The sequence below is a fragment of the Capra hircus genome, chromosome 2, assembly GCF_001704415.2.
Source record: "Capra hircus breed San Clemente chromosome 2, ASM170441v1, whole genome shotgun sequence".
In the NCBI taxonomy this organism is placed as follows: Eukaryota; Metazoa; Chordata; class Mammalia; order Artiodactyla; family Bovidae; genus Capra; species Capra hircus.
The window spans coordinates 80,604,745-80,629,044 of NC_030809.1; the positions used below are offsets into that span (position 1 = coordinate 80,604,745).

A 24,300-nucleotide genomic window follows, 5' to 3' on the forward strand; every position below is an offset into this window, starting at 1 on the left:
ATTTCAGATCAAACACTACAAAGAATTTCTTACCCTGCTATTGGATCCACTGCTATTGCCTTCGGATTGTGAAGTTCCAGGTCAATCAGGGTGATACAAACAGACCCATTGTAATCACACACAAATATCCGGTCACTGACATGGTCCACAAAATAGAGATTCCTGGTCAGCCAGTCAATTGCCATTTGTTGTACATCTGAAACACACACACAAACACACAATCATTGACTCGCATGTGCAAATCTAGTATCATAAACCTAAGAGTACATAAGTTTGTCCAAACCACCACAGAAGATGTTTTAAAAGTACAACTAGCTTTACAATAAAAAAAAATCCCTGCAAAGATAATTTCTATGCCAAAATAAGTGCTTATTCTCCAAAATAATCACTATCTCTTGATACTTTTCTTCCTGCTATCTAAGCACTGAGGATGATCTAGACACAAGGGCAAAGAGTTTCTAAATCCTAAAGAATAGGTATTTACAATAAAATATTTCACCTAGTTTTTACATTTGTTCAAATAGTTCATCTAACTCAATGGACATAACTGGTTCAATGACACAGCTCAATGTTTTAGTAGTAAGAGGAATACATATTTTTTGTGAACTAAGGTAAACTCTTATTTTCAGATCCTGTTCTGGAAATAACACAAAAGGAGGGGTGATATGTTCTTCTGATGGCATATGTAGACACTGTAAAGAAAGATTACACAAAGATCGGTTAATTCTCTAGAAGAGGGCTGTTTCTCTAGGAGAGTAATTTGTTTTATGATGGTAATATTCTATATCTATGCTGTACAATAAAATAATGACTAGTCAACTGTGTCTAGTGAGCACTTAATTTGTGGCTAGTGTGACTGTAAATTGTATTTCATCTTAATTAACTCAAACTTGAAAAAAAGTAGGAAGCCAGTGACTCATATGAATAGTACAGGTCTAGAAGAATGTATCTGTTTTTAACTTTAGTATTTTCTATTTGATCAGAACCATACACTATGAAATTTCATGCTAACCAATTAATATTTATCCCAATGGATAACCCTAAAAGTTATGGTTTCTTATTCTCTGAGGCACTGATCATTTTTATACCTAACTATGAATCTCATTTAAACATTTCATTAAGATGCTTGTAAGTATGCATTTCCGCTAATGATCTTAGATCATCAATACTGGGCTGGTTCTCCAATAATTCCATAAATAAATTTCTGATTCACATTCATTCCTGAATTTTATGACAGTCATATTTATATCTACAGCAAATTTTAATTTGATAGTTGTAGATGAAAAAGTGAAAGTGAAGCTGCTCAATCATGTCCGACTCTTTGTGACCCCATGGACTGTAGCCTATCAGGCTCCTCCATCCATGGGATTCTCCAGGCAAGAATACTGGAGTGGGTTGCCATTTCCTTTCCCAGGGGATCTTCCTGACCCAGGGATCAAACCTGGATCTCCCGCATTGTAGGCAGATGCTTAACTTTCTGAGCCACCAGGGAAGTCCAAGTGAGATGTGCATATATATATATACATATATATATATATATTTTTTTTTTTTCAAACCATGGTAGAGAAGACACCAATTGTGTAGAAATCTCTAAAAATCCCTACAAGGACAAGCAGCAAGTGAATATTGCAATTCATTGGATACAGATTTTTTTAGGTCATCAATTACAGTTTCATTTCTAAATTATATGGTTTTTATGGAGACATAAGCATTTAACTACTCCACAAACTACATGAACCATTTCAGTAGCCAGGATATTTAAAAATCTAAACTATTTTTTCTGTCTCCAGAAATGTGGAAATGTATACTTAGCTTTGCTTTTTATTCCCTTTGCATTATTACATTAGCTAGAGAACAGAACCCACTGTTTCAAATGTCATTTCAAATACCTAGTGTTCAGATAAAGTATGTGCCAAAGTCCATTCAATAACCCATCTCTCATGGTAGGCCTGCAGTTGGTTTAGTCTATGCAATTGTAAATTCAGACAAAAGAGCTGTTTGACAGCATTCACACCTTTCTTCAATTCTGGATCACTGCAGAAAGATTCTCTGCTACTGAAACAATAGGTATTGTTAACAGCATCCTAGTTTAAATCAGCAAGGTCTCACTAAAAAACCTAATAATTAGCCTAACAGAAACAGCGGGAATTGATTTTGTTTCCTTTTTCTAAACTTGAAGTTTCTATCTGCTTTTAATATGATTTTTATTAAGACTGGAGAATTAATGCAATTAAACAGAGTTCAAGTAAGTAAATCAATGGATGAATGGATACACATATATAGAGAGATAAATAAAATTAGGTAAAATATTTTGAACATTTTAGGAGATATTTGACATTATAAAAATGCTTTAACATTTTAGTAAGATCCTTATTACTTTATTGTTACTAAAAAAATTAAAAATGTTCCTGTTATATTTTTTCTATAATTGCTTTTAATTCATTTTTCAAATAAAAGTTACTAGGATTTTACCCTCCCTGTTCTTTTGAAAGAGTTGCTTTATGATCATTCAGAATTTCTTATATGCCAAATTGAAGTTTACTTTTGTGTTCGTATCTACAACATCTGTAGGTACTGACTACTTACCTCTGAATCATAAAATAATCTAAATACCAATAATGGTAAACATTTGAATTACAGTGAAAAAATATTGAAATTTTTTGAATCTTATAAAGTTACATATAAGTAACTTAACAATCTTTTTCAAGGGTAATATATGTTGAATGTAAAAACTTATACAAACAAAATAAAAGTTGTATCCAATAGAAATTAATTTTAAAATTTGAGGGAAAAGTTTAAAAATGATGAGTAGTTATGATAATCTATAACTGGATTAAAAATGTTACATCAGATTTTTCTTATCATCACATTATAAGACAACTAATTAATTATCAGAATTGGTGAATGTAGAACTTAACACTTTTGATTTACTATAATGTAATATATGCTAACTATTGTGGACTAAATTATTTTCCTTCCAAATTCATATGTTAAAGCCTTAATATCCAGCATGGCAAATGTGAATATATTTGGAAATAAAATATTTAAAGAGAATATTACATTAAAATGAGGCCATATAGTGTAAGCCCTAAACCAAACTTTCTAGTATCCTTATAGAAAGAGATTTAGGTATACAGAGACAATTCTGGGACTACTTGAAAACAGGAAAAACAACCCAAAGAAAGAGATCTCAGAAAGTCCAACCCTGTTGCATCTTGAGCTTGGAATTCCAGGCTGCAGAATATGAGAAAATAGATTTCTTCCTTTTTTTGAGCCACCCAATTTGTGTATATTTTATATTAAACTTTGTATTTTATATTGGGGTATAGTTGATTATAGTGGGATATAGTTGAGTGCCTTTGGGTCAGTTCTAATGAGGTAGATGAACCTAGAACCTATTATACAGAGTGAAGTAAATCAGAAAGAGAAAGATAAATATTGTATTCTAATGCATATAAACGGAATTTAGAAAAAAAGGTACCGAAGAATTTATTTACAGGGCAACAATAGAGAAACAGACTTAGAGAACAGACTTACAGACATGGGGAGTGGGGAAAAGAGAGTGAGATGTATGGAAAGAGTAACATGGAAACTTACACTACCATATATAAAATATATAGCCAATGGGAGTTTGCTGTCTGACTCAGGAAACTCAAACAGGTGCTCTGTACCAACCTAGAGGGGTGGAATGGGGAGGGAGATGGGAGGGAGTTTCAAAAGGGAGGAGATATATGTATACCTATGGCTGATTCATGTTGAGGTTTGACAGAAAACAGCAAAATTTTGTAAAGCAATTATCATTCAATAACAAATAAATTAATTATAAAAAGAAGATACAAAAACTTAAAGAAACCTATCTATTAAAAAAATTAAAAAGCAGACATCACTTTGCTGACAAAGGTCCATATAGTCAAAGGTGTGGTTTTTCCAGTAATCATGTACTGATGTGAGAGTTGGACCTTAAAAAAGGCTGAGCACCAAAGAATTGATGCTTTTGAACTGTAGTGCTAGACAATACTCTTGAGAGTTCTTGGACAGCAAGGAGATCAAACCAGTCAATCCTAAAGGGGATCAACTCTGAACATTCATTAGAAGGACTGACACTGAAGCTGCAATACTTTAGTCACCTGTTGCGAAGAGCCAGCTCATTGGAAAAAGACCCTAATGCTGGAAAGATTGAGGGCAGGAGGAGAAAAAAGTGGCAGAGAATGAGATGGTTGGATGGCATCATCGACTCAATGGATGTGAATTTGAGCAAACTCCAGGAGACAGTAAAGGACAGGGAAGCCTGGCATGCTCCAGTCCATGAAGTCACAAAGAGTCAGACAGGACTGAGCAACTGAACAACAACAAATAACTGAGTCACTTTGCCATACAGCTGGAACTAACAGAACATTGTAAATCAAATATACTCCAATAAAAATTGAAGAAAACAAAATGAAAAAATTAAAACACAAAGAAAAGTAGTTTATGTTGTCAAAGGAGAAATAGGGTGGGGAAAGGATAAATGAGGAGTTTGGGATTAAGTCCTACTACATATAAATTACTAATTACTGTAAATCCTAATTAGTAATTACCCTACTACATATAAAATAGATAAAAAATAAGGTCCTAGTATGGTACAGGGAACTATATTCAGCATATTGCAATAACTTTTAATGGAAACGAATCTAGAAAAGAATATGTATATATATTCTTCCTCTATAAAAATTTCCTCTATAAGAGGATATACATAGATATCTAATGATTTATTCTTTCGCTTTTGATATCCTTTTTGTTACCTGGCTTCCTTCATTTTAGTTTGTAGTGTCTGCTCCATAGCCATGCTTCCTTTTATCAATTCATTGTTTAACTGCTTCAGAAATAAAACATCCTAAAAACATCCTATTTTCTACTCAAGTAGGAGATAAGAAGTTGCCTTGCTGTTGTGAATAGGGTAGCAAATTTAGAAGCGTACCTATTCTCAGAATTCATTCTAAGCTAATCACCTTCTTATTAGCCCTATTCTATATCTGCATTTCCAGACGTGCCCAGGGTCACTAATTTTTGAGTCTTTCTGGGGTTCTTCATCTTGGCACCACTATTGTACTCACCAAGACATTAATCTAATTTGCTTATTATTTAATCCTCTATCATTTATTATCCATATGCTTTGTCTCTTCTTTCTTTTTATCTTTTTTGGTTAATACAGTTAGACTTTTAATAAAAACTGTACTTACATTTTGAAAAAAAAAATTTGTTTTTAACAGACTTCAAAAAAAGAACAGATATTTAGTGCAATCTGTAGAGTTTGCCAGAAAGTCCCTGAGGACAGTTTCAAGCAAGGTAGTTCAATGTCTGATTAGCAAGTTTTAAAGATCATTCTGGGTGCTGTGTGGATACGAGGGTAGAAATCTGAAACCAGATGACGAGTCAGAAAGACCCTGAAACCTTCAGGAGATATACGGTGGCATCAAAGACTATCAGAGCAATGATGAGATTATGCAGCATATACTTATCATAGTCTTTGTCAACATTAAATATGTAATCGTATTTAGATTACTACATTCAAGTTATATTTTAGCTTAGGTGAAAGAGCCAAAAATCATAGAAATTTTGAAGCCATCACACACAAAAAAATTCAGAAACATTCCAAATACTGATTACTTCAATCCATATTTCTGTTCTTGTATTTTATGAATACTTAAACATTTTTACTTCCACTCAAATATTGTCTCTTAAGCTGTGATGTTGTCTTCACCGAAGAGAATTATAGTGTTTCCAGTATAAATACAGAGAAGAGCAGGTAAGAATTAAATTTATAAAATGTCAAGATTATATGAGAAACATGTTTTCCCTGATTTATGTGTTTCCCAGTTTAAGCGGGAATTTAACATTTTGGTTTTATAGCACTTTTCTTTGGTAGAGTATTTGAAAATGCCCACTGAATGATGAGATGATATAATTGCATTTATTTTTATAGGTTGCCACAATCAAGAAACATATACTTACTTTATTCCTAGATTATATTAAATAAACTGAACTGAGCAAGCAAAGGCTCTGCCTGCTTACAATAATAATTAAAATGATATTAAAGAAGTTCAATTTCGGCATGCCATGGAAAGGATATTCTAAATCAGGAATAGAATCTGTGGCACATTATAGAGACATTTTTTGTTATTTTCTCCTTTGACTGAGAAAAATGTGTCTCTTCCTAGCTATGCTCCTGTTTACATACATGAAATATAGTCAAAATGAACATCAGTTCTTGATATGAATCGTCTACATGCAATCTGTATATATGTCTATGAAGTAAAACAAAGAAGGTACTTCTGAAATGGGATAGTGAGCTGATATCAGTTATCTTCATGGGTCTTGGATGTTGTTATTTTTGTTAGAAAGAATGGACAGGAGATGACAGAGATTTTGAACTTCTCTCCACCTTCCTGTTCCACTATTTCTCAATTTCTTCTTCTAACCCAAAGGACAAGTCACTCTTTTTTTTTTTTTTTTTAACCCCTTTATAGTAGATACACTTAGAGAAGATGCCAATCCTTATTATTCTTTCTAGAAAACAACAACAACAAAGAAAAACAAAACCAGTTTATGCAAAGGTGCATTTTTCCTACTAGGCAAAATATTCTTTTTGATCTTTAACTCAAATGAATTCAGTCTTCATCTTATTTTTATCTCTTCCTGCTTTAGCCCAAATTAAATTTACCAGCAAACCTTGCTCAAGACACTATCTTCTCTCCTCTGTGTGCTGCAATAGCTTCTTAACTGGACCCTACTTCCCTTCTAGATGCACTATAACTACTTTCTCAGAGTACCTGAAGTGATCATTGCAAAACACAAATTATATCATGACATGAGAAAAGGTCTGTGATCTGAGATCTATAGTGCATTTGATTGCCAGTGAAGAAAAGTCTTAACAAATCAATGGACTCTTGAGATTTACTCTCCTGTAAGAGATGGGAATACCAGACTACCTAACCTGCCTCTTGAGAAATCTGTATGCAGGCCAGGAAGCAACAGTTAGAAATGGACATGGAACAACAGACTGGTTCCAAATAGGAAAAGGAGTACATCAAGGCTGTATATTGTCACCCTGCTTATTTAACTTCTATGCAGAGTATATCATGAGAAACACTGGACTGTAAGAAACACAAGCTGGAATCAAGATTGCCGGGAGAAATATCAATAACCTCAGATATGCAGATGATACCACCCTTACGGCAGAAAGTGAAGAGGAACTAAAAAGCCTCTTGATGAACGTGAAAGAGGAGAGTGAAAAAGTTAGCTTAAAGCTCAACATTCAGAAAACGAAGATCATGGCATCTGGTCCCATCACTCCATGGGAAATAGATGGAGAAACAGTGGAAACAGTGTCAGAGTTTATTTTTTGGGGCTCCGAAATCACTGCAGATGGTGACTGCAGCCATGAAATTAAAAGACACTTACTCCTTGGAAGAAAAGTTATGACCAACCTAGACAGCATATTCAAAAGCAGAGACATTACTTTGCCAACTAAGGTACATCTAGTCAAGGCTATGGTTTTCCAGTAGTCATGTAAGGATGTGAGAGTTGGACAGTGAAGAAGGCTGAGCACCGAAGAACTGATGCTCTTGAACTGTGGTGTTGGAGAAGACTCTTGAGAGTCCCTTGGACTGCAAGGAGATCCAACCAGTCCATTCTGAAGGAGATCAGCTCTGGGATTTCTTTGGAAGGAATGATGCTAAAGCTGAAACTCCAGTACTTTGGCCACCTCATGCGAAGAGTTGACTCATTGGAAAAGACTTTGATGCTGGGAGGGATTGGGGGCAGGAGAAGAAGGGGACGACCAAGGATGAGATGGCTGGATGGCATCATGGGCTGGATGGCATCACGGACTCGATGGACGTGAGTCTGAGTGAACTCCGGGAGTTGGTGATGGACAAGGAGGCCTGGCGTGCTGCAATTCACGGGGTCGCAAAGAGTCAAACACGACTGAGTGACTGAACTGAACTGAACTGATGAATGTTTTCAAAAGTACATCACATATTTTCATAAATACCTAAGCTTGCTAAACTTTATTCAATTTTAAGTCAAAACTCTATGGAGTGTTTCTCTCTGTCACATTTCCATAAAGGTCACCCAGGAAATGAGATGTGTTAGCGTACGGCAGAGCCTGGTGGGCTGCCGTCTATGGGGTCACACAGAGTCGGACACGACTGAAGCGACTTAGCAGCAGCAGCAGCAGCGGTAGTGTTAGTCTCTCAGTTGTATCTCTTGGAAACCTCCTCTGTCCATGAAAGTCCATGGTAATAGGTTACCAATTTTCATTATATTATTGTTTCTTCTGCATAGCTTTAATAAACAGCAAGTTTTACTCTAAATGTTGTCTGTTCTTTTTTTTTTTTTTCAAAATATCATTCTTCTCCCAAAAGTCTCAAAAAACTTCCCCACATTTAGCACAAAATTCATTCTTTAATATGGATTATGAGACTTCCAAACCTCTCTTTTAACTTGGATCTTCCTTACTCATTTTAGTGCAGCCACTCTGATCTCCTACTTTTCTCTCAAATTGCAAAGAAATCTCCCTTCTTAGAACTTTTGTATCTAATCAGCTAGAAAAGAGAGTATTTGAATGTGCCTCGCTTGTGCTTTCCCTTCGTTTTTAGGTATATGTTCCAAGGTCAGTTCTCAGAAAGGCCTTGACCAATGGATATTAAGAAGACCATGCCCCAACCTTGACACCTCACCCCCTGATGCAAGTAACAATGATTCATTTCCATCAGTCAATATCATGGCTATCATATTATTTTTCCTGTAGCAGTCATATCAAATGATATTAGCTAAGTATTTGGTAGTTCACAACACTGGAAGTTCCATATGAGCAGGGATCCTGTATGTCTTGTTCACTGCTTTATTACCAAAGCCTAGAATTGTTTAGCCATGATAAGTGTCCAGTAAATATTTTCAAATGAATACGGCTCTTCTATTCCAAATACCCTTTATTTAAGAACCTCTTGCCTAAAATCTGTGCTTCCACTTCCACATCAGACAGTGTGTCATCTGAAGTCACAGCTCCTTTGTTTTTTAATCAGCTGTGATGTTTTTCTTTATTTCACCTGTGAGCTCAAATTTGGCAGGTCCCTATCCTTTACCCAGAAAAGATGTACACAAGAAGGACAGAGATTATTTAATGTGGATGACCAATTTTATGAAAGGGCAATTAGGCAGTTAATGATCCGAAGGTATGAGGAGTGAGTGAATAATAGTAGCATGAGATATGATAGTGCCGTATAACAGCGCATGGTGACTGGGGAGCCTGAGTGACTCAGAAGGGATAATTAGGCAAAGATCAGAAAAACGAACAGACAAAATGTTGTACTGAGGATAAAATAGCATCACATCCACTTTTGCACTAACATTGCCACTTCCTGACTTCTAGAGTCATTCTTTCTATTCTTTTCTTATCAAGAATCATTTTATGGCCATAGAGTCATGTAACTGTAATTCTTATTCCTCTCCTTTAAGTAAGAATTGACTAACATCTTGGCCATAAGCTACCTGTGAGACTACTGGTTACCTAGGCTACTCCTCTTGGCACAAGATTGATTTAGATTACCTCTCACCTTTTCATTCATGTTTCTCAAAACACAGACTTTTAAGTGATTCTAGCATTATATGTTTATATCATTAAATGATTATGTATCATTTAATATAATACTTAGTATAGTTTATTACTGTTTATTATTTATAGTTGTCATATCTCTTAGTTAAGAGATATGACTTATTGGAAAAGACCCTGATTCTGGGAAAGCTTGAAGGCAAAAGGAGAAGAAGGTGGCAGAGGATGAGATAGTTGGACAGCAACACCAATTCAATGGACACGAAGTGGGCAAACTCTGGGCTATGGTGAGGGACAGGGAGGCCTAGTGTGCTGCAGTCCATGGGGTCACAGAGTTGGACCAACTTGCTGACTGAACAACAAAAACAACTCAAGTTATAAACCCAGGATCTGAAGCAAAACAAGTAGAAAATGATGTTTCTCTTAGGTATGAATCCCAGTATACAATAAAAAGAGTGTATATTGATTTATTTTTAGTGGACTGATTCTGTTAACAAAGAGAGTTTCAGTTAAACTTATGTTATCTGTTGCATTGAGCCTGGTAAAAGAAATATTAGTTGAGAAGCTCAAAGGCCAAGTATCTGTAAGAGGTTTCTTCATCCGTGTTCACTATCAGCAAACATCTCAGATCCTAATCTTACTCTACTGTTTAGGATCAATTACATAATGCTAATGAATGGCATGAGTTCTGTGGAGATATATACATAGTAAAAATCAATTAATGCCTTTGAATTGCCTTTTCTGTTTTAAGAGTCAAGGCCAATGACCAAAACCAGTCACCAAATGATTAATTTAATGTGTTTGACATGAGTGGGAATTTTTTATAGGAGTCACACTGAGGCATCCTGAAAGTTATTAGTACATCTCTGAATTGAGTAATGACACAAAAGAAATGAGGATTTAGGCTAGTCCTGCAATGACAAGTTTAGAGTTCACCACCTCAGACATTCAAAAGGTACCTGAGGCAGAGTATTATTTTTCTGGGGACTTGCCTCATGAAACTCCAGATGGGTACATTGAAAAAGAGATGTACTTATGCTTTTAGAATGAATGAAGAATGTCTTCTCATTTCATCCTAAATATAGCAGCAGCCTGTCAGTTTAGGCGGCTGTAACGAAATGCTATAGACTGGGTATCTTAAACAACAGAAATCTATTTTCCACAGCTTGGGAGGCTAGAAAGTCCAAGATCAAGGCGACAACAGATTTTGTCTCTGATGTGGACGCTTCCTGGTTCAGGTAGCTACATTCTTGCTATTACCTCACATGAAAGAGACAGAGAATTCTGGCCACATTCTAGTCTTATAAAGGTATTGATCCCATCATGGGAGCTCTACTATCATGACTGAAACCTAATTATCTCCCAAAAGGTCTTGTTCCAAATCCCATAATACTTCCTGGGCGGTGCCAGTGATAAAGAATCTGCCTTCAATGCAGGAAACATAGGTTCAAGTCCTGGGTCAGGAAGATCCCGTAGAGGAGAAAATGCTAACCCACACCAATATTCTTGCTTGAGAAATCTCATGGACAGAGGAGCCTCGTGGGTTACAGTAGTCCATGGGGTCACAAAAGAATGGGACATTACTTAGTAACTGGACAACAACAACATACAGCTTATAGCATTCAGAACTATAGAATCTTTAACTCATATTGAAATTCACATACACTAAAATAACTGTAGGTTCTGAAATAACTCATAAGAATTTAAGAGGTATAAAAAAGGCATATATATTACATAATACCTCATTCCCATCTAAGGTAAAATTTTGAACTGAAAAATATCTACTTTTAATACTTTGGTTTTTATTTGACCAAGCCAAACTACTGACAGGTTGCACTAATGGTAAAGAGGGCTCAGCTGGTAAAGAATCTGCCTGCAATGTGCGAGACCTGGGTTCAATCCTTGGATTGAGAAGATCCCCTGGAGAAGGGAAAGGCTACCCACCCCAGTATTCTGACCTAGACAATTTCATGGACTGTCTATGTAGAAATCATATGGACTTAACAGAAGCAGAAGATATTAAGAAGAGGTGGCAAGAATACACAGAAGAACTATACAAAAATTTTTTTTCATTTTTTTCTAAATATAAATTTATTTATTCTAACTATGGTGGGGTGATTGACGTCCAGTTAGAATAAATAAATTTATATTTAGAAAAAAAAAGAAAAAAATATTTTCATGACCCAGATAATCACGATGGTGTGATCACTCACCTAGAGCTAGACATCCTGGAATGCAAAGTGAAGTGGGCCTTAGGAAGCATCACTATGAACAAAGCTAGGGGAGGGGATAGAATTCCAGTTGAGCTATTTAAAATCCTAAAAGACTCTGTGAAAGTGCTGCAGTCAATATGCCAGAAAATTTGGAAAATTGGTCACAACACTGGTAAAAGTCAGTTTTCATTCCAATCTCAAAGAAAGACAATGCCAAAGAATACTCAAACTACTGCACAATTGCACTCATCTCACATGCTAATCAGAGAAGGCAATGGCAACCCACTCCAGTACTCTTGCCTGGAAAATCCCATGGATGGAGGAGCCTGGTAGGCTGCAGTCCATGAGGTCACTAAGAGTCAGACAGGACTGAGAGACTTTACTTTCACTTTTCACTTTAATGCATTGGAGAAGGAAATGGCAACCCACTCCAGTATTCTTGCCTAGAGAATCCCAGGGACAGAGGAGCCTAGTGGGCTGTCGCCTATGGGGTCGCACAGAGTCAGACACGACTAAAGCGACTTAGCAGCAGCAGCAGCAGCAGCAGCAGCAGCAGCAGCAGCAACACATGCTGGTAAAGTAATGCTCAAAATTCTCCAAGCCAGGATTCAACAGTGTGAACCATGAACTTCCAGATGTTCAAGTTGGATTTAGAAAAGGCAGAAGAACCAGAGATCAATTGCAACATCCATTGGATCACAAAGAAAGTACAGGAATGCCAGAAAAACATCTACTCTGTTTCATTGATTACACTAAAGTCTGTGACTGTGTGGATCATAATAAACTGTGGAAAACTCTGAAAGAGATGGGAATACCAGACCACCTGACCTGCCTCCTGAGAAATTTGTATGCAGGTCAAGAAGCAACAGCTAGAACTGGACATGGAACAACAGACTGGTTCCAAATCAGGAAAGAAGTAGGTCAAGGCTGTATATTGTCACCCTGCTTATTTAATTTTTATGCAGATTACATCATGAGAAATGCTGGGCTGGAGGAAGCACAAGCTAGAATCAAGATTGCTGGGAGAAATATCAATTACCTCAGATATGCAGATGACACCACCCTTATGGCAGAAAGCAAAGAAGAATTAAAGACCCTCTTGATGAAAGTGAAAGAGGAGAGTGAAAAAGTTGGCTTAAAGCTCAACATTCAGAACACTAAAATCATGGCATCTGGTCGCATCACTTCATGGCAAATAGATGGGGAAACAGTGACAGACTTTGTTTTGCGGGGATCCAAAATCACTGCAGATGGTGACTGCAGCTATGAAATTAAAAGATGCTTGCTCTTTGGAAGAAAAGATATGACCAACCTAGACAGCTTATTAAAAAGCAGAGACATTACATTGCCAACAAATTCTGTCTATTCAAAGCTGTGTTTTTTCCAGTACTCACATATGGATGTGAGAGTTGGACTATAAAGAAGGTGCCAAAAAAATCATGCTTTTGAACTGTGGTGATGGAGAAGGCTCTTGAGAGTCCCTTGGACTGCAAGAAGATCCAACCAGTCTATCCTAAAGGAAATCAGTCCTGAATATTCATTGGAAGGACTGATGCTGAAGCTGAAACTCCAATACTTTGGCCACCTGATGCAAAGTGCTGACTCATTTGAATAGACCCTGATGCTGGGAAAAATTGAAGGCTGAAGGAGAAGGGGACAGCAGAGGATGAGATGGTTGGACGGCATCACTGACTCAATGGACATGAGTTTGAGTAAACTCTGGGAATTGGTGATGGACAAGAAGGCCTGGCATGCTGCAGTCCACAGGTTCACAAAGAGTCGGACATGATTGAGTGATTGGACTGAACTGAACTCAACTGAATAGTAAAGAATCCGCCTGCCAATGCAGGAGACACAAGACACATGGGTTCAATCCCCGGATAGGGGGAGTTCCCCTGGAGAAGGAAATGACAACCCACTCAATATTCTTACCTGTAAAACTTCCATGGACAGAGTATCCTGGCAGGCTACAGTCAATGGGATCACACAGAGTTGGACATGATTCAACACACACAGTATTTCTTTTTAAAGTTCAATAGGATGCTCCAATAAGGCTAAGTATATATATATGGCTAGAGTCATCTTTCAATACTTTTAACATTATATAATATTCTCAGAAATAGATCACATATCACATTCAATAAGAATGACAAAAAATAATTGAATTCCTATAATTCAAGAGCATAAATCTGGAAAGTGCAAATAATTCAGCTTGGATTTATCAAAATCAATACCTTGATAATCCATATAAGTTGTTAAATATCATCCCATGGATATAGGAAGAAGACATTAACTGAGAGTCTGAAAACTAAGGCTAAACATATAGAATGGAATATAACATTGAGGTATTTATTTGCATAATTCATGCATTAGGATCATATTGCCTCAATTATTTGCATATCAGAAACAAATATTTTTTACACAAATTACACAGCTGATGTAATTGTGGATGACATTTATTATTATTATTATATAATCACAATCATAATATACTCCTCTAAGCACAAAATTTTTGCAGCAGTTACTGTGATCTAATTTATTCTGTTTTAAAGTGAAAGTGTTAGTTGCTCAGTTGTGTCCAATTTTGTGTGACCCAGTGGACTGTAGCCTGCCAGACTCCTATGTCCATGGAACTCTTCAGGCAAGAACACTGGAGTGGGTTGCCATTCCGTTTTCCAGGGGATCTTCCTGACCCAAGGATCAAACATGGGTCTGTTGTATTGCAAGCAGATTCTTTACCATCTGAACCACCAGGGAAGCCCTTATCCTTCTTATAAATCGAAGCCTCAAAGCTCTAAAACTTGATAATAATTTTGAATTGATTCACCTCTCATAACTCCAAGCAAATTAGCAATATATTTTTAAATAACACAAACTCAGTCTTAAGACCAAGTAAGTTATTTTGTATTGATAATATTATTCTCACCAGTTCAGACAAGCTGAACTATTCTATCAAGCCACAAGGTTTTTGTTGCTGCTGTTATTTTCAGTAAGCACAATAGAATCCCATGAATGAACAACATGAACATTTTAAATAGAATCTTTTTTGGTTATAGAAATATAAATTTATTGTGTTATTAATATAATGTTATATTATATATAATGTTATATATATATTATATAATTATATATATAATTATATAATAACATTGTAATAATAGTATTATTATTCTTATGACCTTCACACACTGAAGAGTAATATTATTATATATTATTCTTATGTACTCTATAATACATTTTTAAGACACGTTTTAAGCCATAGAGTTTGGGGGAAATTAGTCTCATTGTGATTAGTACTACATAGGCCTTTCCCTACTATTCCGTTTTGGATATACAATATAGCACTTACTTTTCATGAATGAAGCTTGACTGAATAATTGGCTAGATAGATAGATAGTTCTTTTTACTAGTACCTTAACACAGGGAGATTAAAATGATACAGATTAATTCTTACATTAAAATAACAAAAGGTGCCTAGTGACCTTTCATACCATTACCAAGTAAATGTTATTAATTAAGATGATAAAGACTTATAGAATATTTTAAATACAGATCTCATCATTAGATTTGCAATTTCAAGAACTCTATTTGAGTCATCCACCAAAGGATTATCAGACTTTGGGAAATTATTTCATTCTTACCAGACTCCCTGGAGACTAATATTATCAACCAGAATGTCAATTTACAGAATGTTAATTTATTACTGAGAGAATGTTCCAGTGACGCAATTACTAAAAAATGTCATCGTAACAAATTCCTTCCTAGAATTATGCTATCTGAGAAATCAAATCTGAAAATTATTTGAAAAGCACAGAATCAAAGCAATAGGAATTCCACAGACCTGAACTTTAGTCCAGTACTTTATGGAGACCTTAGAAAATTATCAGGGCTACACTACCAAAATTCTACCTTTTAACAAGTGGCATACCTGTGAATGTACCCCAACACAATAGCTATATCTATAGTTACATCTTTATCTATAGTTATATGCATATTTACATAAATATAGATTTATATTTCATAAATATTTTTAAAATCCTTCACTATCTATATTACTATCTCATCATTTGATACTGTTCTTCTACCATTAAGAGATTCTGTCACCATACACTTATCTAGCTCATGGAAAAACTGCTAAATTAAATTACTTGACCCTGGCTGAAATTCTTAGTTCCAGAATATATTCTCTGTTATCACTGTCAATTACAAGCATGTTTCAGTAGGCTCCTTCCTGCCTTGAATTTTAAACATGACCAAATCATTGCATAGCTAATTTCTATAGGTGCCAGTTATGAAACTGTCTCTGGTTTTGTCACCACAGTCTCTGGGCATGTGGCATGTGGGTCCTATAATTCTCATAACTCTCTGAGTACAAATTATAAGTAATCAGGCTCTTGAGAAGAAATGGCTAGAAAACTGTTGTTACAGTGAGTCTTTCTATCTCTTTGTACATACCATCCCTGCAGGTTTTTAGCCACGGAGACAGTAAAAAGTGTTGGGAGGATTGAATCTGAGTGATTTTCCCTAAGACCTCTAAAACAAAATTTTCAAAGTGGATAACACTAGATATTTGGGATGCTGATACGTATGACAGACATTCCTATCACATCCTTAGAAATAAGCACCCACAGACGTGCGCTCACAGTCATACCCACAAAAATACCAATGAAGTGTTCAGTATTCAAATAAATTAAGGTGATCCTGGGACAAGCAAAGTGAAATAGATTGAGATCTGGAACCCTTTACTGCATGTTGCTGTGCTTGCACCTGGACATGCCTCTCTTTGAGCAACAAAATGCAAAGAAACTGTACTGGACTGAAAATAGACATGTGCATAGCAGTTGTGACAGATCCTAGGCAAAAATAAAAAGAAATCAGGCTCTTCAAAAGAAATCAGGCAGTATTTCTCTCTTTTTTTTTGGGGGGGCGGTGATCTCTTGGACTGTAGCCCACCAGGCTCCACTATTCATGGAATTTTCCAGGCAAGAATTCTGAGCAGGTTGCCATTTCCTTCTCCAGGGGATCTTCTTGACCCAGGAATCAAACCCATGCCTCTTGAATTGGCAGGTGGACTCTACTTACTTCAGGTCAGTAGAGTTCAGTTGCTCAGTCATGTCTAACTCTTTGCAACCCCATGGACGGCAAAATGCCAGGCCTCCCTGTCCATCACCAATTCCCAGAGCTTACTCAAAATCATGTTCATTGAGTCGGTGATGCCATCCAAATATCTCATCCTCTGTCATCCCCTTCTCCCACCCTCAATCACTCCCAGAATCAGAGTCTTTCCAAATGAGTCAGTTCTTCATATCAGGTAGCCAAAGTATTAGAGTCTCAGCTTCAACGTCAGTCCTTCCAATGAATATTCAGGACTGGTTTCTTTTAGGATTTACCTACTTAGCACATCTCTAATTTCTGCTTTGGTAAATTTCAAGTATGTTGCCAAATGATAAGAAATTCATAATTGAGTTATTTCCAGCCTAGCAACTGAATTAACAATAAAGACCGATTTACAGAGGAGCAAAGTATTCAGAGTTCTTAAAACTTTGTCTTTTCATTTTAACTATGCTTTTAGGATGGCAATTTATGGTTTTGCACTGATTGTCAATTAGAATAGGTTACTTACTCCAAGGTATAAATTCATCCAATGTTAATACAAAAATTAAGGAATAATTTAGAACCAATATCTACAACATTGAACTTATAGTATCAAGAAGGAAATTCTGAAAATTCTCTGGATATGCGTCCTCAGATCAACATCGTTACTAATATTAATGTTTCTTTTTTGAGTTCTCTGTTGACAGTCTAATCATTTTGTTAAAATTTCTGATCCCAGCAAAAGTGTGCTATAATAACTAGTTACACACATATGTACATACATACACAGCAACCATGTCTCCAGAAAGTCAATTTTATGTTTCCATGTAAATATACCAAATGAAAGATGGGGGGCTTTTAAGAATTATAGAGAGTTTAATAAAATATGTATTTGTTTATCAAATAGTAGTTAATAAAAATGTATCTCTGAGAATAAATAGTTATAATATCTTTATTATATGGAGAATATGCTGTGGATTCTTCTCAGAATTTTCTCTGGGAAAATATTATAAAACCAGTTACTACAGCCAAAATTTTTGTGCAAAATGTAGATGTTCACAAGATATACTGACCAAAATGTCTAAACTATAAACAGCTAAAACAACTACAACAGCACATTTTTTTTGGAATGGAAAATCTAGATCATAAATATTCTTTTCTTTTATTTCTTTTACTTTTGTTTTTTCTTAAACAAAATAATCTTATTAATTTATAAGGTTAGGATGGTCATCACTATTTCCTCTTCTTCAGTTCTCCTCAGCTAAAAGCTGACCAGTTTTTGAACTTTCTTCAATGAAATGCTAAAGTCAAAATTGATCAATTACTAAACATATCAATACTTAAGACTCTTGAGAGTCCCTTGGACTGCAAGGAGATCCAACCAGTCCATTCTGAAGGAGATCAGCCCTGGGATTTCTTTGGAAGGAATGGTGCTAAAGCTGAAACTCCAGTACTTTGGCCGCCTCATGCAAAGAGTTGCCTCATTGGAAAAGACTCTGATGCTGGGAGGGATTGGGGGCAGGAGGAGAAGGGGACGACAGAGGATGAGATGGCTGGATGGCATCACTGACTCAATAGACGTGAGTCTGAGTGAACTCTGGGAGTTGGTGATGGACAGGGAGGCCTGGCGTGCTGCGATTCATGGGGTTGCAAAGAGTCGGGCACGACTGAGCGACTGAATTGAACTGAACTGAATCTCTCATTACAGAGAAGGAAATGGCAACCCACTCCAGTATTCTTGCCTGGAGAATCCCAGGGATGGAGGAGCCTAGTGGGCTGCCCTCTATGAGGTCTCACTGAGTCGGACACGACTGAAGCGACTTAGCTGCAGTAGCAGCAATCTCTCATGAAGAACTAAATACATAAAGTTCTAGACTGAAGGCAGTTAACAGGGCTTCTCAGAGGCTAAGAAAGACAAAGAATATTCTGACTGTGCTGTGCTTCTAACCCTCAAAAACATTTGAGGTCACATCTTTTGATACTATTTTATGTATCCAAAGACCTAAATATAAAAAAGTAGAACCTCCTTTCTAAGAAAATGTCTAATCAGACTGAAGGGAGAAGGGTTAAAATTCTAAACTAGGCCATTGTGTTTTATTCCTGTTCTAAGAATTAACTGACCTCTATTTTAAGAGCTCTGGCTCCAATATTGTTCAATTACAACTGCCTTGAGGGGTAGGGAGACTCAAAAAGATTTGCATGAAGTTGTTCCTATTATTATTGAGATTAGGTCCCAAAATAAATCTACAGGTAAATTTACTGACCCTGGAAAAGTCAGAGGTTCAACACACATAAAAGCCAGTAGCTACTGCTAAGATATGAATCTCAAGGGCACCAAGATGAACATGTGAGGCTCTTTTCTAGCCACAGAAAGTGAAAGTGAAAGTCAAGTTGCTCAGTCGTGTCCAACTCTTTGCGACCAGTAGACTGTAGCCCAGCAAGCTCCTCCATCCATGGGATTCTCCAGGCAAGAATACTGGAGTGGGTTGCCATTAACTATAATGCAGACTGGCTTTCTACGTCTCCAGTAGTGATTTGGCATGGTCTCTCTAGAAGTTGGTTTTACCTCTGTACCCTTTAATTCTCCACACCTCATCCCTTACTTGTTACCTAAGTTTATTCTAGAACAGATACGCATTTTGCTGTAATCTGATTCGAAGAGTCAGATTAAATCACACACATCCTAAGAATACTGGAGTGGGACACTCCAGTATTGGAGTTTTTAGTATTGGAGTATTTAGTGGGCTTCCTCCAGGAAATCTTCCCAACGCAGGGATCAAACCCAGGTCTCCTGCACTGTAGGTAGATTCTGTACCATCCGAGTTACAAAGAAAGTCTAAACTTAAAGGAGTTACCTTTTATTTGGGAAACTGATAGGTGAATACACAATTAAAATACATTACATCTGTACTATGATGTCCTAGAGTCACATAAGAAGGGCAGCTAATCTCAACTGGAGAACCTTTGGAAAGGGTATGATACTTTGAAGAATGAGTAAGAGATACTTGGTTATAGGAATATGACAAAATACAATCCATAGTGAAGAACCAGCACATACAAACACATATGAAAATTATAAAACAAAGTACAAAAAGAAAGTGATACTAATTTTTTAGGTGGAACGTGATTCAAGGTGGGGAAGCAAGGCCTGCAGAGAAGCCATATGATGAAGCTTAATTCTATCCTTAGCTAAATGTGAAACTACTGAAGATTTTGCATTTTGATTTTAAGCAGTGGAGCATCTTGATCACTTGAACAGAACTATAGAGAATGAAGTGAATATGTAAGTTCACATTGAAATGGACAACTTCACTAGCAATCATATAAAGGTAAATTAAAGCAATGTAAATGACTTTTCACCCATCAAATAGAGAAAGATAATTGCAGAGGATAGCTCATAAAAATGCAGTATTTAAGCATGTGATTTGTAAATAAAGTATGCCAAATTTCTATGAGAATTGCATGGTTATATGATACTGTGTTATCTTAGGGAGTTGCTGCAACTGCTGATCATCTTCTGAAGTGTAGACCCAATAGGAGCTGACACTGTGTGAGTCTAGCATTTCTGTTATAGGTTGATTATTTTGTCCTAAGACTACGCCTGCAATAGGGACACAGCCTTGTCATTTTCCTCTAGTCATAACTTGATGGTGAGTGAAGCACTAAAGGTTATGCAATTCCTAGGCTGGGTAGAAGCAAATAGGGAATATTTCATAATTAAGAAAGGCCATTATTTAGTAACTATTGAGATTAAGAGGTCAAGTTTCTTATTAGCTTAAAAATTATTTCATTTATTTAACCTCATTGTATTATCTATAAACTATTTTATACAGCATGCATATCATATAATCTTTGTGATGATAGAAAAATACATATGTATAACTGTTAATGTGTAAAATAAAATTCAGTAAATATCATTTATTAATATTATGTGATTATCTAGATAATTGCTACCCAAATAAAAAGAAGTAAATATTGAGAAAAGACATAAGCAAAATATTAGAATCCAAAAATTATCCAACAAAGGATCTAGATAGAGCTTCAAATAGAAAATGAGCTAAGGTTGATATTGAAACAGAACAAATAAAAGGAAGATAAAAGTCAGTGAATTGGGGTTAATCCAGAAGCAAAGTGTATGAAGAATAAACAATCTATTTGCTTTTTATCCAGCATGCTGTTTGCTAGATAGCGGAACACATGAATGAATGAAGATAACCTGGTAAAGTCTATAGTAGAATAGTGATACTCAAGTTTTACAGAATATTGAATATATACAAAAATAGAATGAAAGTGTCTACTATATATCTGGAAGAGAACAACTAGTTCTCAATCATCTAAGAGATACATGCAGAAAATATTCTTATCTGCCTCAATCATCTTTGTGTACTTTGTCCTGAGGAAATAGCTGAGCATTACCACTGTTAGGTGATTCTATGTCCATACTACAGTACTTTGGGGGAAATAGCTTGTTGCTGTAAATGTGCTTTGCATGCATTCCTGGAGAACACATTTGGCTTATAGAACACTTAATTCCAAACTTTTCTTCAAAATCTAGTATTTTGCAACTTTCAGGCAAAAATACTAGCTAATAAATATTAGGCACCTTTAAAAAGAAGAATAAATTAAAGTTGAAATACAATTTCTAGCATTTTTCCCAATGTTCTTTTGTCAATATAATTTATTCAGCACATTATTATCAGTTCCTCATTCTCTCACAATATTGCTTAGGCATAATTCTCAATATTAAAGGTAGGCCTCTCTTTAATATTGAGAATAATTTGTTTGGGCTGAAAAAGTTGGGCCTTGTACCATTCATCTTGTTTACTTCCTTCTAAGATTCTTATCTCTCTCTCTCCTACTGCCTTTGTGAGCCACTGTTTCTAACGATAGTGTATCTAACTATTTTGGCTGGCTAAAATGAAAACTAAAAATTGAGACCATTGGGCAGTATGTGTAGCAAAGGTTAAGAAGTCTGACCCAATTCAGAATCTCAATTTCCCCTTAAGCATGAGGAATATAGCAATGACTCCCCATCGCATATAGTCATTTAGCACATTTAAGTTTGGTGGTGGTGGTTTAGTCACTAAGTCACGTCTGACTCTTGCAACCGCATGGACTGTAGCCTGCCAGGCTCCTCTGTCTGTGGGATTCTCCCAGCATACTCCAGAATTCTACTAAAGTGGGTTGCCATCTCCTTCTCTAGGGGATCTTCTCAACCCAGGAATTGAACCCAGGTCTCCTGATCACAGACAGATTCTTTACTGATTGAACTATGAGGAAAGTAGATATTATTATTTATGGTAGACCTGGGAAATTCTTTGAAGCGACCCATATTTACCCTTCTTAATGTAGAAGCAAGAACACAGGATTTAGATGTCCTATTTCTGCCTTCTTTTTAGACATTCAATATTGCTTAATATATCTGAGTCTTGTAGTTAAAACTGTGTATATTATAAAACAAGAAGAGAATATCTGTCTTCAACGCTCCACAGAGATATGGTGGGTATTCAGTGAGATGACATGTGCAATAAAATTTTTATATTGAAATAGACTGTGTACTAAAGTACTATTTACTTTTTAAACTCAAGTGGGTTTGACCTGTAATGCTTTTCTCCCCATAGTAATCCTTCCTCTTAACTTTTTTATTGGGGTAAAAATCACATAATAGAAAACATACTATTTTAACCATACCATAGTTAACTGTCCAGCTCAGCAGCACTAAGTACATTCACACTGTTGTGCAACTCTCACCATCATCCATCTCCCCAATTTTTCACTTTCCTAAACCGAAACCCTGCCCCCATTGAACACTAACTCTCTATTCCCCTGCCCCCACCAGGCCCCTAGCATCTACCAATGAACTTTCTGACTCACCTCACAGTTTTCCTTTGAAAAATAAAATTTTTTATTTTATTTAGAAAAGAATATTTTCTTGAGGTAAATTCAGAGAAAAGTATCTAAAGATAATGAGGGAGGAGAACCGAAACAGAATCTCTTATTTTTGCATATGTGGTGAAAGATTTTTATGTAATTATACATGCAAAGAATACTCAAACTTCATTATCAACTCACAAACTGTTATGATGAATGCAGAGCCCATTACATCCACTGGAAACTGTTCTGTGACATGCTGATAAAATACACAGCTTACAAGCAATGACTAAGGAGCCCGGACCTGATCACATTTCTGTCCCATGACTTACTTCCAAATATTTAATTACGCTTTTCTAAAGTGACTGACTGCATGGCTTAAATCCGACTTCATTAATAATTATTTATTCTAATTAAAATATTTCCATTGCATTTATTTTCTATAGTTCAAAGTGAATATTCTTTTCATCAGTTTAGTGAACTGCCTAACAAAATCAATCTCTAATTTTTTCTAATTTGCCAAGAATTATCTATAAATGGCATGCTATCTAAGTTATTAATTATTTTCTACAAATATTCTAATGTATGATTGCTTGACCAATTTGCGATGTACTATTAAGGTTGACTGGAAAATACATATTAAAGAAAGGATCACTCCTATTATTGTTGCTGCTGCTAATGCCAATTCGCTTCAGTCGTGTCCAACTCTGTGCAACACCATCGACAGTAGCCCACAAGGCTCCCCCATCCCTGGATTTCTCCAGGCAAAAATAATAGAGAGGGTTGCCATGTCCATCTCCAATGCATGAAAGTGAAAAGTGAAAGTGAAGTCGTTCAGTCGTGTCTGACTCTTAGCGACCCCACGGACTGCAGCTACCAGGCTCCTCTGTCCATGGGATTTTCCAGGCAAGAGTACTGGAGTGGGGTGCCATTGCCTTCACCAACCCCTATTATTAGGGCATATTAAATGTAGAAAAGAAGTTAATTAAGTACATTCAGCAAAAACAAGACCGGGAGCTGACTGTGGCTCAGATCATGAACTCCTTATTGCCAAATTCAGACTTAAATTGAAGAAAGTAGGGAATACCGCTAGACCATTCAGGTATGACCTAAATCAAATCCCTTATGATTACACAGTGGGAGTGAGAAATAGATTTAAGGGCCTAGATCTGATAGATAGAGTGCCTGATTAACTATGGACGGAGGTTCAGAACACTGTACAGGAGACAGGGATCAAGATCATTCCCATGGAAAAGAAATGCAAAAAAGCAAAATGGCTGTCTGAGGAAGCCTTACAAATGGTGTGAAAAGAAGAGAAGCGAAAAGCAAAGGAGAAAAGGAAAGATATAAGCATCTGAATGCAGAGTTCCAAAGAATAGAAAGTTGAGATAAGAAAGCCTTCCTCAGCCATCAATGCCACGAAACAGAGGAAAACAACAGAATGGGAAACACTAGAGATCTCTTCAAAAAAATTAGAAACACCAAGGGAACATTTCAAGCAAAGATGGGCTCGATAAAGGACAGAAATGG

The 24,300-nt window shown here is 36.2% G+C and overlaps 1 protein-coding gene across 1 annotated transcript in view; it reads right to left on the reverse strand.

Moving 5' to 3' along the window:
• LRP1B (LDL receptor related protein 1B) overlaps positions 1–24,300 on the reverse strand; it is a 2,198,408-nt gene that overhangs the window by 1,159,372 nt on the left and 1,014,736 nt on the right. The window contains 1 exon segment of the mRNA XM_018062463.1: positions 34–196. Coding sequence (XP_017917952.1) covers positions 34–196 — 163 coding nt within the window.